Here is a 14,946-nt window from a genome sequence, read left to right as displayed (position 1 = left end):
ACCAGTTGAACCATCATGTAGAAAGAGTACTGTGACTATCCCTAACAAGAGTTTGTAGACAATGAAGTAAGCTGCGTTTGTTTATGCAAATCGGTTGTTTTGTTTAACCGAGAAGATGGTCTCACACTTTAGCCCAGTGTGTGTGTGTATATATATATATATATATATATATATATATATATATATATATATATATATATAATCTCAGACAAGTATTGTTAAATAGCACGGTGTTCTTGCTTAATAAGCTTTCTTTGTATTTTTTCAATTTTTCTAATTGTCTGTCTTATTTCTGGGTTGAATCTGTGTAATAAAGTTCCATAGTCGTCTTGGTCCATTTTTTTTTTTTGTTTTTCTTTTGGTTGTTCTTTGCAAGTACCTTCGACTGAGTTTTCCACAAGGGGGGGGGGCATGGATCAAGACGACTATGGAACTTTCTTACACAGATTTAACCGAGAAACAAGAAAGACAATTAGAAAAACTTGAAAAACTACAAAGAAAGCTTATTAAGCAATAACACTCCATGCTATTTAACTTGTCTGAATGAAAACATGTTTTCTAAATACACAATATATATACACACACACACATATATATATATATATATATATATATATATATACTAGCTATAAGATAATATATATTTTTTCCAATATTAATGCTTAATATGAAAGTAGAACTTACTAGTATTATAAAAAAAATTGATATTTTAGCCCATTAAAAACGTTAAATGCTTATTAATATCCATTACTCTCTCTCTCTCTCTCTCTCTCTCTCTCTCTATGCATCAAACAGATACCATAATACTTAGTTTGCTGCACCTTATTAGGTTCATACAAAATTTCAACTAGATTTGCAGTTATAGAAAATTAAAGCCAATGGTGTATTGTGGTGACTAATCCCTATTAATCTCTAAATATACATTGAATGGATAATATAATTGGTTTGCTGCACCTTATCATAACAAAGGTCCATGCAAAATTTCAGCCAGATTGGCTTGGTAGTTTCCAAGAAAAAGTGAAACGGACAGATAGGCTAAGAGAAATGTAACATGGATATATATCATTAATGAGATACATAGAAACTTTTGAGTTTTATTCCATAAAAGGAAATCTTCAGGCTAATTCTAGCATCTTTTATTGGCAGATTTGTAGCAACCCCCCCTAATGAACTATACTCTCTAGCGGATCAATGCTTCCCTGTAAGTTCTTCGGCCATAGACTGGCCAATCGACAGGCAGGGCGCATTGATCCTACTGTCCCCAAAAAGAGTGCAGGGGACATCCAACAGTGAGCACAGAGCCACGAGCGAAGACACACCTTCCTCTCCTCCTCGCCCAGCACCGACAGTCCGACGTGGACCTGACTCAAGAACTTCGAGCTCCACCACTATTATCTCGTGGAATAAAGACTTGCAAAGGTTCAATGTTAAAAGGAGTTTGTCATTTTTTATCGAGGGTTCTATAAGATAAAAGATTAGCTGGGGTACAACTACCCCACTAAAGATTTATATACATATATAGATATATATAGCTACTGCAGCTTAAATTCATTTGTTGTTGTTGTCTATTTAAAATATTCACACCCGCTATCACCCACCCCATTTGGTCACTCCAGTTAAAAGCTAATTAAACTTAATTGGTTTTTTTTTGTTTGTTTTTTTATTACTTGTATAAACTACGTATCTTCATTCCTTAAAGTTTACAAATATTGTCACCATTCTTTTCTGTGATCGTTCAAAACATTAATTATTGTAAAAGTGACCAAAATTGTGGTTAAGTGTTTCCTGGTTTAGATGTCTTTTGGTCTTACGAAAAGCTAATATATAGGAAATTACTCCAACGATTTACTCCTTAAACTCCCATTAATAAATCAACCAAATAGTTATAGTTTGTCTTTGATGGAAATCGTTTCAGAGAAGAAAAAAAATACTATTTTGAGGTCAAAAAGCTACCCAACACTAAGTGTTATATGGATAGATTCCGACCCAGAAAATGGTAATTCTTCCCCTTTTGTCAGGAAATGTGAAGACTAAACGATAAAATAAGGGAAGTAAACCTTTCTTTTTTTTAATTTAATTTCTGTCAGTTTTTTTAAGGCTCAATAAAACAATAAATAAAACTGTACAATACCATATGTAATTGCCATCCACAGACTGTTTCACTGTATCATAGTTCTTCAGTGTCGCTGTATTGAAATATGTAATGTCACCATGAAAAGATTACAAATATTGGAAGCAATATATAAAACAAATGATGAAATGAAAATAAGACAGAACCAATATTGGTTCCTTATATTTCGAAAGTGCCAGTCATTAAATTCTCCCTGAAAATTTTTTTTTTTTTTCATTGTTAGATATTATTCTGGAAGATTGTAACTTTAATAACATTATTGTACTTGCTATGTTCGTCATTGCTATGATGTTCTCGGATGGCTATTACTATTTCTTATTCTTATCCCCAAGTATTCCGTCCTCGATTCTCATCCTAAATATATGTTATCACTACATTTTTTTTTTACTTTGTTGTTGTTGTTCTTCGTCATCATTGTCATCATCTCAACTTTCGAATGTTTTAAATTGGATTTTTTTCCTTGAACATCAGGTCAATTCCTTTGACTTTAAACATTCAAGATGTATCTTAAGACCTTTGCCATTTCTAACAGGCAAGCCTTTTGCAAAATTGAAAAAAAAAAAAAAAAAAAATTATGATGGCTTTTCGTTATGGTCCCTAAGCATTGCAATTACAATGAGAATCACCTTAACGTCTTTACATTTCCGTGATCTAATTCCCATTTCAGATCTTGATATTTTTGCATGTTCTTTCTCAAGCACTCTCGTATCAAAATGGCAGGTTATGTCAATGATTGAGCAAGTTCTCTTGTTTTTGTTTAGAAAAAAAATTATGTCAAGTTTGAAATGTTCGAAAACCATATCAGTTTGTATGCGCACGTCTCAAAGAAGTTTGACATTCTCGTTTTCTTGCACTACTTTTTTTTTTTTTTTTTTTACAAGAGTCCCCATTTATCAAGGCCCAAAGGCCACTCGAGGATAAGGATTAATGAATGTAAGGTGGTAGTTTAGTTAATCGTTAATGGTGTAGATTGGGTAGGATTTGTATTTAAGTAAGACAGCTCAACAAGAATGTTAACATTGGACTTGAAGTCTACTATATTGTAATCGGACGGGAAGCAGACCAGTGGAACAGTGTTCCACAGACGAGTAGTTCTAGGAAAAGAGCTTTGTTCATGGAATCTATGTTTAGATTCAGGCACAGATAGAGAGTGGGGAAAATTCTGGTTTATACTCATACCATGTCTCATTAAGGTCTAATTCATAGAGCTTGCATATAATCTAGTGTAGAACTTGAGCGATTTTGTTGTGTCTCCATTTTTTATATTGACGTTAAGCTAGCATAGGGCATTCTAATATAATATACACGATTGTCTCTTCACTATCATTACACAATCTGCATATCGGTGATTCTGCAGTTTTGTCGATGTAATGTTTGATGGACTGAGTACCAAAGACTTGTTTCTGGGATTCCATTAAAGTGCACTCAGTAGATCTTTTAAAATCACCCCTGACCAATCAATTCCAGCTGTGATTATCTCTAAATTTAGCATTCTTAAAGAATATGCTGTGTAGTTTTTTCCAAAAAAATTTTCCCCTCTCTCTTGCAACTTCTTGACTCTTTTTCACCCCAGGTTTTAATGTCTTTTCCCTTCATGAAGAAGAGTTTCATTACTTTCAGAAATATATTTAGTTAGATTTCCTTCTATATTTACCACATTTTCAACACTAAGTAAATCTCAACCACTTTCTTTTCTAGGTAGATACTATTGATCTACGTCTTTCTTAGCAAATGCGCCATAAATTGTAAGCATTTTACATGTTTTTGCATCCTAATATTTTAAATCATCTATATTCTAGTCAAGTAATCCAGTGGTCATGATTTCTCCATTGCCTATGACCTCACTCAGATTGTTCAGGAACCTACCCGTGTGCCCGATAATGACGGCCAGTATGCGAGCCTACTAGACCTTTTTCTCACAACTTGCCCTGAACTATGTTCAGTTTCTGTTCTGTCGCCTCTTGGATCTTCCGACCACTCTGTTGTATCAGTTAAGATAAAAATGAAATGTAATAAGTCCCCAGACGTACCTCTTCATCGTACAGTATATCGATACACTAAGGCTGACTGGGATAGCTTCCGTACATTTATATCTGATCTACCTCTGCATTCCATGTTTAAAAAGGATGTGTCCTCTATAGTATTAGACCTAACTGAATGGTTAATTGTAGGTATTGACCATTTCATACCCTCTAAAAAGTTTCAGCAAAAACCTAACAGCCAGCCATGGTTCTCTCCAGAATGTGCTGCTGCCATTGCGCACAGAAATCACTTTTTCCACTGCTTCAAACGTAATAGATGTATGGAAACTAAAGCCGTTTTCAGGACTGCCAGCAACCATTGTAAGAAAGTAATAAGGAACGCAAGAGAGTTGTATGCTCAATCTGTTAAGTCCAAAGTAGCTGAGCAGCGGCTTGGTTCCCACCAGTTTTGGCAAATAGCAAACAGAATCCTGAACAGAAGCGTGTGCTCCATCCCAACTATTATCAATGGACCTGAGGTAATCTCGTCAGCATCAGACAAAGCCAAACTCTTTGTCAAGAACTTTGCAGCTAATTCTACCCTTTGCGACCAAGACCGCCAACCCCCAATATTTCCTCCTGTATCAGAAAACACGCTATGTGATATACGTATATCTGTACGTGATGTTGCGAAGCTAATCAAAAACCTTGATTCGAGTAAAGCAACTGGCCCTGATGGTATTCCAATTATAGTACTCAAAAAACTTCAACCTGAATTAGCGCCCATACTTACAAAACTGTTTAAACGTTGTCTTAAGGAGAATAGTTTCCCATCTCCCTGGAAAATCTCATCAGTATGCCCTGTATTTAAGAATTCAGGTGATCGCTCATCCCCCTCTCAGTACAGGCCAATAAGTCTCCTGTGCGTCATGAGTAAGTTGCTAGAATCTGTGTTAAATACAGAAGTAATCAAACATCTCAACAAAAATAACCTTCTTAGTGACACTCAATATGGTTTCCGTTCTGCTAGATCTACAGCAGATGTCCTTACAGTTATATCGCATAGGATTAGCAAATCTCTCGACGGTGGCAATTTTTCTAGAGCAATTGCTCTTGACATATCTAAAGCCTTTGATAGGGTATGGCATAAAGGTTTACTTCATAAGATCGCTAGCTATGGTATAGCTGGAAAAGTCTTCTCAATTATTAAATCATTTCTTTCTGATAGGTTCATAAGAGTAGTAGTTGAGGGGCAAAAATCAGAAGCTCACAGTATTAATGCCGGTGTCCCTCAGGGATCCATCCTGGGCCCAACTCTTTTCCTGATCTACATTAATGATCTTCCAAATCATATCCTTACATCATTTGTAGACATTTATGCTGACGACACTACCATTTATGGTACCACATCTAAGACGGTAAACGACCAAGTTCTCTCCAATTCTATCTCCTCTGATCTTGAGCACGTAGTACAATGGGGAAAGGAGTGGCTGGTTACTTTTAATGCATCTAAAACCAAGCTTCTCTCTTTACATCATCAACATTCTAATTCACATTTGTCATCAATTGAAATGAATGGCTCTCGTTTTCAGGAGGCCTCAAGTTTTGACAAGCTTCTGGGCTTGACCATTACTCCTGATCTTAAATGGAACACGTATATCAAATCTGTTGCCAAGGCCGCTGGAAAAATGTTGGGATCTTTCTATCGATCCAGTAGATATCTCACTGCTGATGCTATTCTCTACCTATATAAGAGCCAGGTACGTCCAAGGATGGAATACTGTTGCCACATATGGGCAGGAGCTGCTAGAAAGGACTTGTCCTGCCTTGATAGAGTTCAAAATAGACTTCGTAGCCTCGTAGGAGATGTCCTTTTCTCTTCCTTGCAACCTCTATCTCACAGAAGAGATGTTGCGAGTTTGTCTCTGATGTATCGTTATTTTCATGGAAAGTGTTCAACTGAGCTTCAATCTATGGTCCCCCCTCGCCAAACTTTCACAAGAAACCCTCGTCTAGCTGTAAACACTATCAATAATTTCCCCCACTCTTTATCTGTGCCTAAACCTAAACGTAGATTCCATGAAGAAAGCTTCTTTCTTAGAACTGCACGCCTGTGGAATTGTCTTCCGTTTTCCTGCTTTCTGGCTGAATACAATATGGTTGTGTTCAAGTCTAAAGTAAATAAGTTCTTGATGAGCCGTTCCATATAAGTTATTAAATTTACCAAATTTTCATTACTAATGATTACTATATTGACCAATTTCTACTGTACACTCTTTAACCCTTATCCTTGAGTGGCCTCTGGGCCTTGATAATGTGGTGATGCCTTTGTAAAAAAAAAAAAAAATGATAGCTACTGCTCTGGCAGTGATGACATATATTGCATCTGAAGAGGTGCAATTTAAAATAACGTTTAATTTACTGTTACACTCGGCTGTGGCCTGGGTTTTTCATTTCCAATTTTCTTAATCTTATTGGCTTCCAGTATTTCCAGGTATTTGTAGCTTCTCCAACTGTTAACATTCTTTATCAGATCTGTTGGGAGTACAAGGCCATCTAAAGGGACGAGCTTGCCTCTTTTTATCACAAGAATAGCACATTTGGTGGCGCCAAATTCCATCCTTATGTCATTACTACACAATCTGATCGTATTCATTAGAATATCAAGCTGATTCTCATTCTTTTCAAACACTTTAAGGTCATCCACGAACAATAGATGGTTGACTGTAGGAAGTTTATTTCCAAATTCATATCCTGCATTCATGTTCTATAAAAGAAGTATCAACTGGATGAAACTGATGACAAAGAGCAAAGAGAAAAGACTATCGCACTGGAAAATCCATCTCTTAATTTTCACTTTGTCTAATACAACATTTCCTGAAGTTAAATTGGTTTCCCAATTCTTCATGTTATTCTTTATAGATGTTCCGATGTTGGGGACTATTCTGAAAATGTCCACACATTTCAGTACCCATGAATGGGGAACCATGTCAAATGCCTTCTTATAATCTACCTAGCCCATGACAAGATTAGTAGATCTTCGTTTGCTGTTTCTTGGGAACATCTAATCCATTAGAAGCTGATTCTTTGTACCTCATGATTTTTTTTTTTTTTTTTTTTGCCAGCCTTTCTATTCCTCAGGCAGCAAATTGTTTTGGACCAAATGACCATAAATACTTTCAGACAAAATGCTAGTGAAAAGTTTTCACATAACGTAGAGGCAATAATTGGTCTAAAGTTTGTTACTTGACCCCTTTTTTTTTTTTTTTTTTTTTTTTTTGTCTTATTTTTCATTATCAAGACTGTACCTATTTACTATGCCTCCCCACGGGACAGAGTTAGACACCAGGGTAGTGTCCACTCCCCCCTTTTTTTTTTTTTTTACATAGGCATCACCACTTATCAAGGCCCAGAGGCCACTCGAGGATAAGGGTTAAAGTGTATACAGTAGTCAATAGGACAATAATAGTAATCGATAATAATGGAAATTCTGTAAATTTGTTAACTTAAGTGGAACGGCTCATCAAAAACTTGTTTACGTTGGACTTGAAGACAATCATAATGTAGCCAGCTGGAAAGCAGGCAAACGCAAGAGAGTTCCACGGGCGTGCAGTTCTAAGAAAGAAGCTTTTTTTATGGAGTCTACATTTAGATTTAGGTACAGATAAAGAGTGGGGGGAATTATTGATAGTGTTTTCAGCTAGATGAGTTTCCTGTGAAAGTTTGGCGAGGGGGACCATATATTGAAGCTTATTCGAGCACTTGCTATGAAAATAACGCTAAAGCAAAGACAAACTCGCAACATCTCTTCTGTGAGAAAGAGGAAAGGACATCTCCTGCAAGGCTACAAAGTCTATATATCGTCAAACAGTCATTTAGGATTGTTGCAAGATATAGGTGAAGAGCTGGAAGGATTTTAAACCAGTATCCCTGGACTCGATCAGATCTAGGCGTCTTCCAATTTGAAATCTTTTTAATCTTCACCCTCAGCATCTCAATAGTGACTGCTATGTTTATTTATCGCTCTACTCTTTAAGACAACTTCTTTCAATATCTTTGACCCATTCTGCATCATCACTTTCTTTCCAGAATACACAAGATTGATCAGCACCAGCTAAAAAGGAATTGAAATCTCTTTCCCTCTTTCAATTTCTTCTAGTTGATTAAAAAGAAGTTTCTGGTTATTCTCAAACAGCCTGTTCTGTCGATACTTTTCAATTCTGCCACTGTAATGTTTAACTTCTATAATAAGTTAACGTATAATGAGCACCCACTTTATGGCTACCTGTTTTGGTGCGGGAGGGGGGGGCAACGTACAATGAACACAATTTTACGTAAAATGAGCATCCACACATTGACCCCCACCTCCTCAACAAAAAGTCTGTGTTTACGTTAGGAGAGTGGGGGTGAGACAATCGACTTTGAAAGAAAAAATGGCAAAACCCTGTAAATGTGTTAATTTTAAAGGAATTTTTTTCCAGAGGGTAGAAATTCGATTGTCTGCCCTTGTTGATCTTACGTTCCCGACATTGCTAAGAGGCGTCGCTAGCAGCGTATCATTTGAAATGCAAGATGGCGTCAAGTGATTCTCCGATAAAACGTGTCATAATATTTGATTTTCTTAAATAAAAAGAAACCTAGTTGATCGATTTACGTGATTTTGGAAATATGACATCTTTGTGCAGTGACACACATACATCATAACGATTTTTCTTGTAAAAAATTTTTTTTATAGACCCAACTGTAGATAAGCACCAAAGTTTCTGGCTATTCTCAAACAGTCTGTTCTGTTGATACTGCTCAATTCTGTCACTGTAATGTTTAACTTTGTCAGTTTTAGTTGTGATATGCTGTTTCAGTTCTTCAATTGAAACCTTTTTGGTGTCAAATTTATGGATTAGTCTTTTACAAGCACTCTGACTTTTGAATTTGCCATTTCCGGCAATTTAAATCCTCCCCAAAAGAGAATATTGATATTTTCAGATTGTTAGACAAGAAGCTAAGAGGTAGCAAGAGAAAAGGGACATCTTCTACGAGGCTACAAAAGTCTATTTTGAACTCTATTTACCCATTTAAATTTTTCTACAACCAGGGCTCTTTCTTTACTTGTTTTTTCCATTTTTCTATTCCGAGCACCTTTGCCACAGTATTGGCAGTAGCATTAATAACTTTATTGCACTGATCTAAATTATCTATAAATATAAAAGCGAAAATGTATGTATGTATGTGTGTTCGCTTTTTCTGTATGTCTACAAAAGGCTTCTTTCAGAGAAGCGGTCGCTTGCTTCACAACTTTTTAAAACTTTTTATATCACATATAGATCGTAATATCTCAGTTAACAACGAAGCTCGCCTGTCTATTTAATTTGCTTGATTTCGGGAAGATAAATATTCAACATTTGTCGCTCGCCACATGTGGGTTAGTCTTTTTCCTATAACATCTTGGGGGAGGGAAGCATTCAGCAGTAAATACTATCCCGCAGTCAAACTTGACCTCATTAAGTCATTAAAATGGGCACCTGCCAAATCCAAGTAATTAAATAAATTCAAACGTGTTTCCGTTAGCATCTCGCGGTGGGGCAATGGTTAACGTCGCACATTTTTTTTTTTTTTTTCACACTTTAATTTACAACTTTGCCTCAAGGGTTCGGGTTCGATCCTCATACTTACTTTTTTTTTTTTTTTACCCCCCCCCCCACACACACACCTCTAAACACCCGGGAAACGCCGGGTACCCCTCGCTAGTTTACTAATAAAAATGGCAAGACTTCATTCATTTTGGTAGTGATAGATTTAAGTCTTTTCCTATTGACAAAAATTGCCTCCTCTTAGCTTCTTGTCTAACAATCTGAAAATATCAATATTTCCTTTTGTCTTCCCATGTTCAATCATATTTTTTACGATTGCTTCTGTGGAAAGAGTGATTGTCGTAAGTTACAATATTTTCATTTACAGATTTAGTTGTTTCCTCTACCCTTGACACTTCATCAATAGCATCAAGTTTATTGATGTCCACAATCTCATATAAGTCTTCTTTCTTAATTTCTCTTTTTAGTTCTTCAATTTCAATAGTAGATAACCATTCATTCGTTCTTATCATCCAGCTGTGTCCTGCAAGTTTTTGCTCTGTTATTTCAAACAGGCCTACCTCATTCCATCTTTGATGCATTCGATTTCTGTATTGCCTCTTAGAGGGATCATTTTTTAAATAACATTTCATCACAATTTTATTTTAGGCCTCCGTCCAATTTGTTTTTCAACCCAAACAAGGTGTTTTACCACTTGGTCATGAGGGACTACTATTTAGGATCATGTCTAATGGGATTGTAGGCAGTTGAATAGCGAGATATCTGTTCACATTACATTTAAATTTCTGCATGTTGGTACAATCAAAAGCAGGAAACAGGGAGGGAATTTCAAAGTCTGGCAGTCTGAAGAAAGAAACTAGAAGGCTTTCTGGCATCCAAGGACCTTAACAGTAAAGGGGTGAAATTTTGCTGCTTACCAAGTTTGATGACGATGTAGATGCTAAGCCGAAAACATAATGTCCACCTTGACGGAGGTAATTAGCATTTGCTTTTATGTTTTTAATTTCGATTGCCAATTACAAAAGTACCGGATTGTTGATATACAAACTTTTAAAATGTTAGTATTCAAAAATATCTTATTTCTAAAATTTCTGCCCTTTTTTTTTTTTTTCTTTTTTTTTTCTTTTCTCCAGGAAATGTGGAATACTTTCAGAATTCATTCCAAGATTCGGAATCGGATGTCACAAAAATTGCTCTGGCGTTTTATTCTGGTCTTTTTGCCTATAATGGATGGTATGTATCTGCATTCGATCTTTTGGGCTGAGGAGTTTTGTTATTTATTGTTTACCATTTTTTTTGGGGGGGGGGTACTTGTACAGTTTAATCAAGACATTAAAAAATGAAAATATCGGAAAAAAAAAAAAAGGTTATATTGTACGTATCCGTTATGGAATGAAGTTCTCCGGAAAAAAATTTCACTTAATTTGATTGAGTAGTTTTTTGTTTTTTTTTACAGCGGAAAAACACGCTTTTATGAGAGCGCGTTGAAGTCAGCCATTATGTTATTTGTTGAACAAGCCACGGGGAGATAACTCAATGTAAAGCGCTAACATTCTCTCCCCATCTTTAATACTAGCTTTTCTTCCTAAAAATCAAACCTTTTGCTCGGTATCATAACAAATGGTTTTTTCGCTGTAAAAAAAAATATACTTGATGAAATTAAGTGAAATTTATTTTCGGAGAACTTCATTCCATAATGGATACGTACAATATAACCTTTTTTTTGATATTTTCATTTTTTAATGTCTTGATTAAACTGTACAAGTACCTTCTTTTTTTTTTCTTCTTTGCACTTACCTGGACATAATTGTCCTACATGGTATTCTAAGCCAAGGCTGTTCATCGATCCATTCAATGCTGCAATAAAGAATTTGCATCTTAAACAATTCCAATTTATAAGCAATAATGTCTATTATTTTGGATCAGTGGCATTCTCTTCACCAGTGTTGAATGCCAGACTTGCATATCTTTGCTCGACCAGACCGATGCATATAAGTTCTATTACAGACTTATTTATGTTCTTTGTAGAACTCTTCAGCATCTTCTTTGGTCAGTTGGACTTCCTTTTGCAAAGCAATTTTTTGAAATCAGCTTCTTTAATTTTTTTCAATGATTTCATCTATGGAAACCCAAATTTAAAAAACAACAACAACAAAAAAAAAAAAACAGTTGAGGTAAAATTTGTCTCCCTCTGAAAAAGTGGCTTAACTAAATTGGAGATCGACTGGAAAAAAGAAGCATAATTGATAAAAAAAAAATTGCAGACAATGTTTAAATTGATGATGGGGAATAGTAAACATTTTTATTTAAATGTACCCTTGTTCCTTTTAACAGTGTCTGCTATACTTTATGCAGTATAGATTGTTATTGTTTCATTCTTTGAGTTTGGGTTCTGTAGTGTTTCTGTTTAACAGAACATTAATTACTCCCTCTTTTTTTTTTTTTTTTTTTAAATCTTACAACACAACCTACGACAAACGAATCATTATCTCCATCTATTTTCATTTTCCATCTTTGTGTGTGTACATGTACTATGTGTACTCACCTGGCCATGATCTCCTACATGTTGTATTCGGCCAAAGCCATTCATCAATCCATCTACAACAAAGAATTCAAATCCCAAGCAAAACAACACAAGTCCAATTTATAAACAAAAAATGCTGTTTATTATTTTGGATAAGTAGCACTCACTCCACCAAAGTTGAATGGCAAACTTACAGATCTTTGTTCAACCAGACTGACAGACATAAGTTCTATTACAGAGTTCTTTGGCTGAACCTCAAAGAGACTCAATCAACAAAATAGGTACACTTATTCAAATTTCTCCCCAAAACTAACTGCCTACTCTCCAATGTTCAACTCCCACTCTTGCTTCTCCTCTGGGATCTCTTTGTGCCTGACTGACTCTGGCCTTTTTCTTGTGGTCATTGTTCAGCTGCCCAGAGGAGACGTTCACTGAAGATAATATTCAACTGGTCTCTGGACATTGTTTCTCTCACAAAGCCGACAGCAGTGGAATCCTTCAATTAAATGAGACACTTACTTTTTAACACAAAGAGAATATCTCTTGGGTGGTCTGACTCTGGCCAGAAATATTTTCACTTCTTTATAAATCCTCCCTCCCTCCTTTTGGCTAAACATCTAACAACTGCCCTGTCTGCCATTCACGTGCACTAGAAAAACATGCTGCACCGCACATGTTTACATCGCGAAGTAGTAGTGTGGGGAAAATAGAAACGTACATACACATGACCTACCTGTGAAGTGCCCACGTGTCTGCTTGTCATGTGCGTTGTACAGGAAAATGAAAAAGGCAAGATGGCGTCTGTGATATTTAACAGAAACGGTCTCATGTAATATTGCGAGATTCACGTGGATGAATAAAGCAGATGGTTTGGAGGTATGGGAAGAGAGCTTTGGCTGTTCAGACACTAAACAGGTGATGTTACAAGACAGACGGTTACTTAGTGCATTGGAACGAGTGAAGGAAGTTCCAGTGCAACAAGTAGTAGTAGTAGTAGTAGTAGTATCTCCTGACAGAGCTGTAATGTCAAGGGTGCTTCAGGTCACATTTTATGTAATTTTGACCATTCGTGTAAACGTGTGTGCATTTATTTTTCTTTCTTGCTTATATATACATTTTGCAGTCGTCTTGCTTTTGTTTACCAATGAATAAATTTTCTAAATTCAAACTGCAATAAAACAAAATTCCTACATCATCAACTTTAGTTACATACTCAAAACTCATTGCATATCATGCAGTCATGGGTGTATAAACATTATACACTCGTAAATCTTCAGTTGTAACCCTGGTTTTGTCAATGCTGTTAAATTTGGGTGTTGATTGCAAACTACATGGACACCAGTTTCTTTTTAAAGGTTTTTATTTACACAGAACAAAGACATATAAAATGTGTGTGTAAGAGAGAAAGAAAACGTTAAGCGAGAGAGAAGTGAGGGAGGTCACTTTCACTTATGCACACTGCCCCCCCCCCTCCGCGCGCGCCTTTCTGCCAGCTATCTAGGACAACAATGTTTAGTTTGAGTGAGTTTCTACCAGTATTTTTAATTTTCGATTTTTGAGTGATTATCCAGACTACCCAGATGACTGTCTCATGTCAGCCATTTTTTTTTTTGTTCTAACTTGGCACTACTTGTTTCGAACCAAAAATACACACTTTAAAATAAGTTAAAGCATAAAAAGACTTATCCCAACATATAGAAGAGTAACTTATCTTGCCTTTGGTGACATTTATTTGTTATATATTTGTTTCTTGTATCACATTATCATCGTTTTTGTTGCCGATACTGCAAAATGCCCATGTCTCTTTTTCTCGGTTGTCATAGGCCAAAATGAAAGAAACTATCCCTCGGGCAGAAGTAACATGATTTCCAACATTTGCTTTTAGTCCCCCACTTCCCTTCTGTTTTGGGGCACCCTCCTTTCACCCCCCCTCCCTCGTCTTGCTATCTAACACGTATTATTGTTTTGTTTTTCTCTTTTCTAACCTATTTTTCTGTTAGATTTTGAATTCCAATAGCATCCGATTTCTGTTTGAGGTCAGATTCCTTACTTGTAAATTTTCCTTAATTTTATTTTAAAAGGTATGATTTTTTAAAAATTTCTATTTCTCATCATCACTATCACATTTTAAAACTTTTTTTTTTCTCCGACTTTGCCATGATACATACCCAATCAATCTCGACCCTATCAACTACTCAAACTGTCTATCCTAAATCTGGTCTTGATGTTTTTTTTTTGTTTTTTTTTCAAAGACAATTTACTTACAAAAATGTATATGTATATAAAGCAAATCTCTACTATTATATAAAATTAACTTTACTTTGTGTGTGTTAGTTCATCTATAATACAAATCTCACTTGTCTGTTTAAGTGTATGTATATATGTATGTTTGTATGTCTGCCTAAAACTTTTGACAGAGGCGACGGATTTTAACGAGATCGGTATCATTTTGAAGCTTGGCGTTTTGGACGACAAATATCAAAAAATTGGCTCAAAACATTAATTCCTTTACTCTCAACTGGGCAGTTTTCTACAAGGAGGGGTCTAGTTTTTGCAAGCCATTTTTGCAAGTCATCGTATCGGTTGGATTGACTTTGCCTAATTTTAACGTTCCGAACTTCTGGTTGCATCATAGAGTAGCGGTAAGACGTCAGATTTTCTTTCACTTTATTTTCCGCTTTTGTGCCACAGGTTCGAGCCTGCCTACCTACTACCACTTTTTCTTTTTGCTCAACACACACC

General features: G+C 35.9%; 1 protein-coding gene across 4 annotated transcripts in view; it reads left to right on the top strand.

Annotated features, from left to right (window-relative positions):
- Positions 1-14,946, top strand: part of LOC145285946 (large neutral amino acids transporter small subunit 1-like) — a 209,609-nt gene that overhangs the window by 136,688 nt on the left and 57,975 nt on the right. For all 4 annotated transcript variants that reach the window (XM_080134454.1, XM_080134457.1, XM_080134455.1 and 1 more), the window contains exon 4: positions 10,814-10,913. In XM_080134454.1, coding sequence (XP_079990580.1) covers positions 10,814-10,913 — 100 coding nt within the window. The remainder of the gene's footprint in view (positions 1-10,813; positions 10,914-14,946) is intronic.

The sequence above is a fragment of the Euprymna scolopes genome, chromosome 10 (genome assembly GCF_053919585.1).
Source record: "Euprymna scolopes isolate OS-2025 chromosome 10, ASM5391958v1, whole genome shotgun sequence".
Classification (NCBI taxonomy): domain Eukaryota; kingdom Metazoa; phylum Mollusca; class Cephalopoda; order Sepiida; family Sepiolidae; genus Euprymna; species Euprymna scolopes.
Note: the sequence above shows the minus strand (reverse complement) of the source record. Positions and strands in the feature narration are given on the sequence as shown.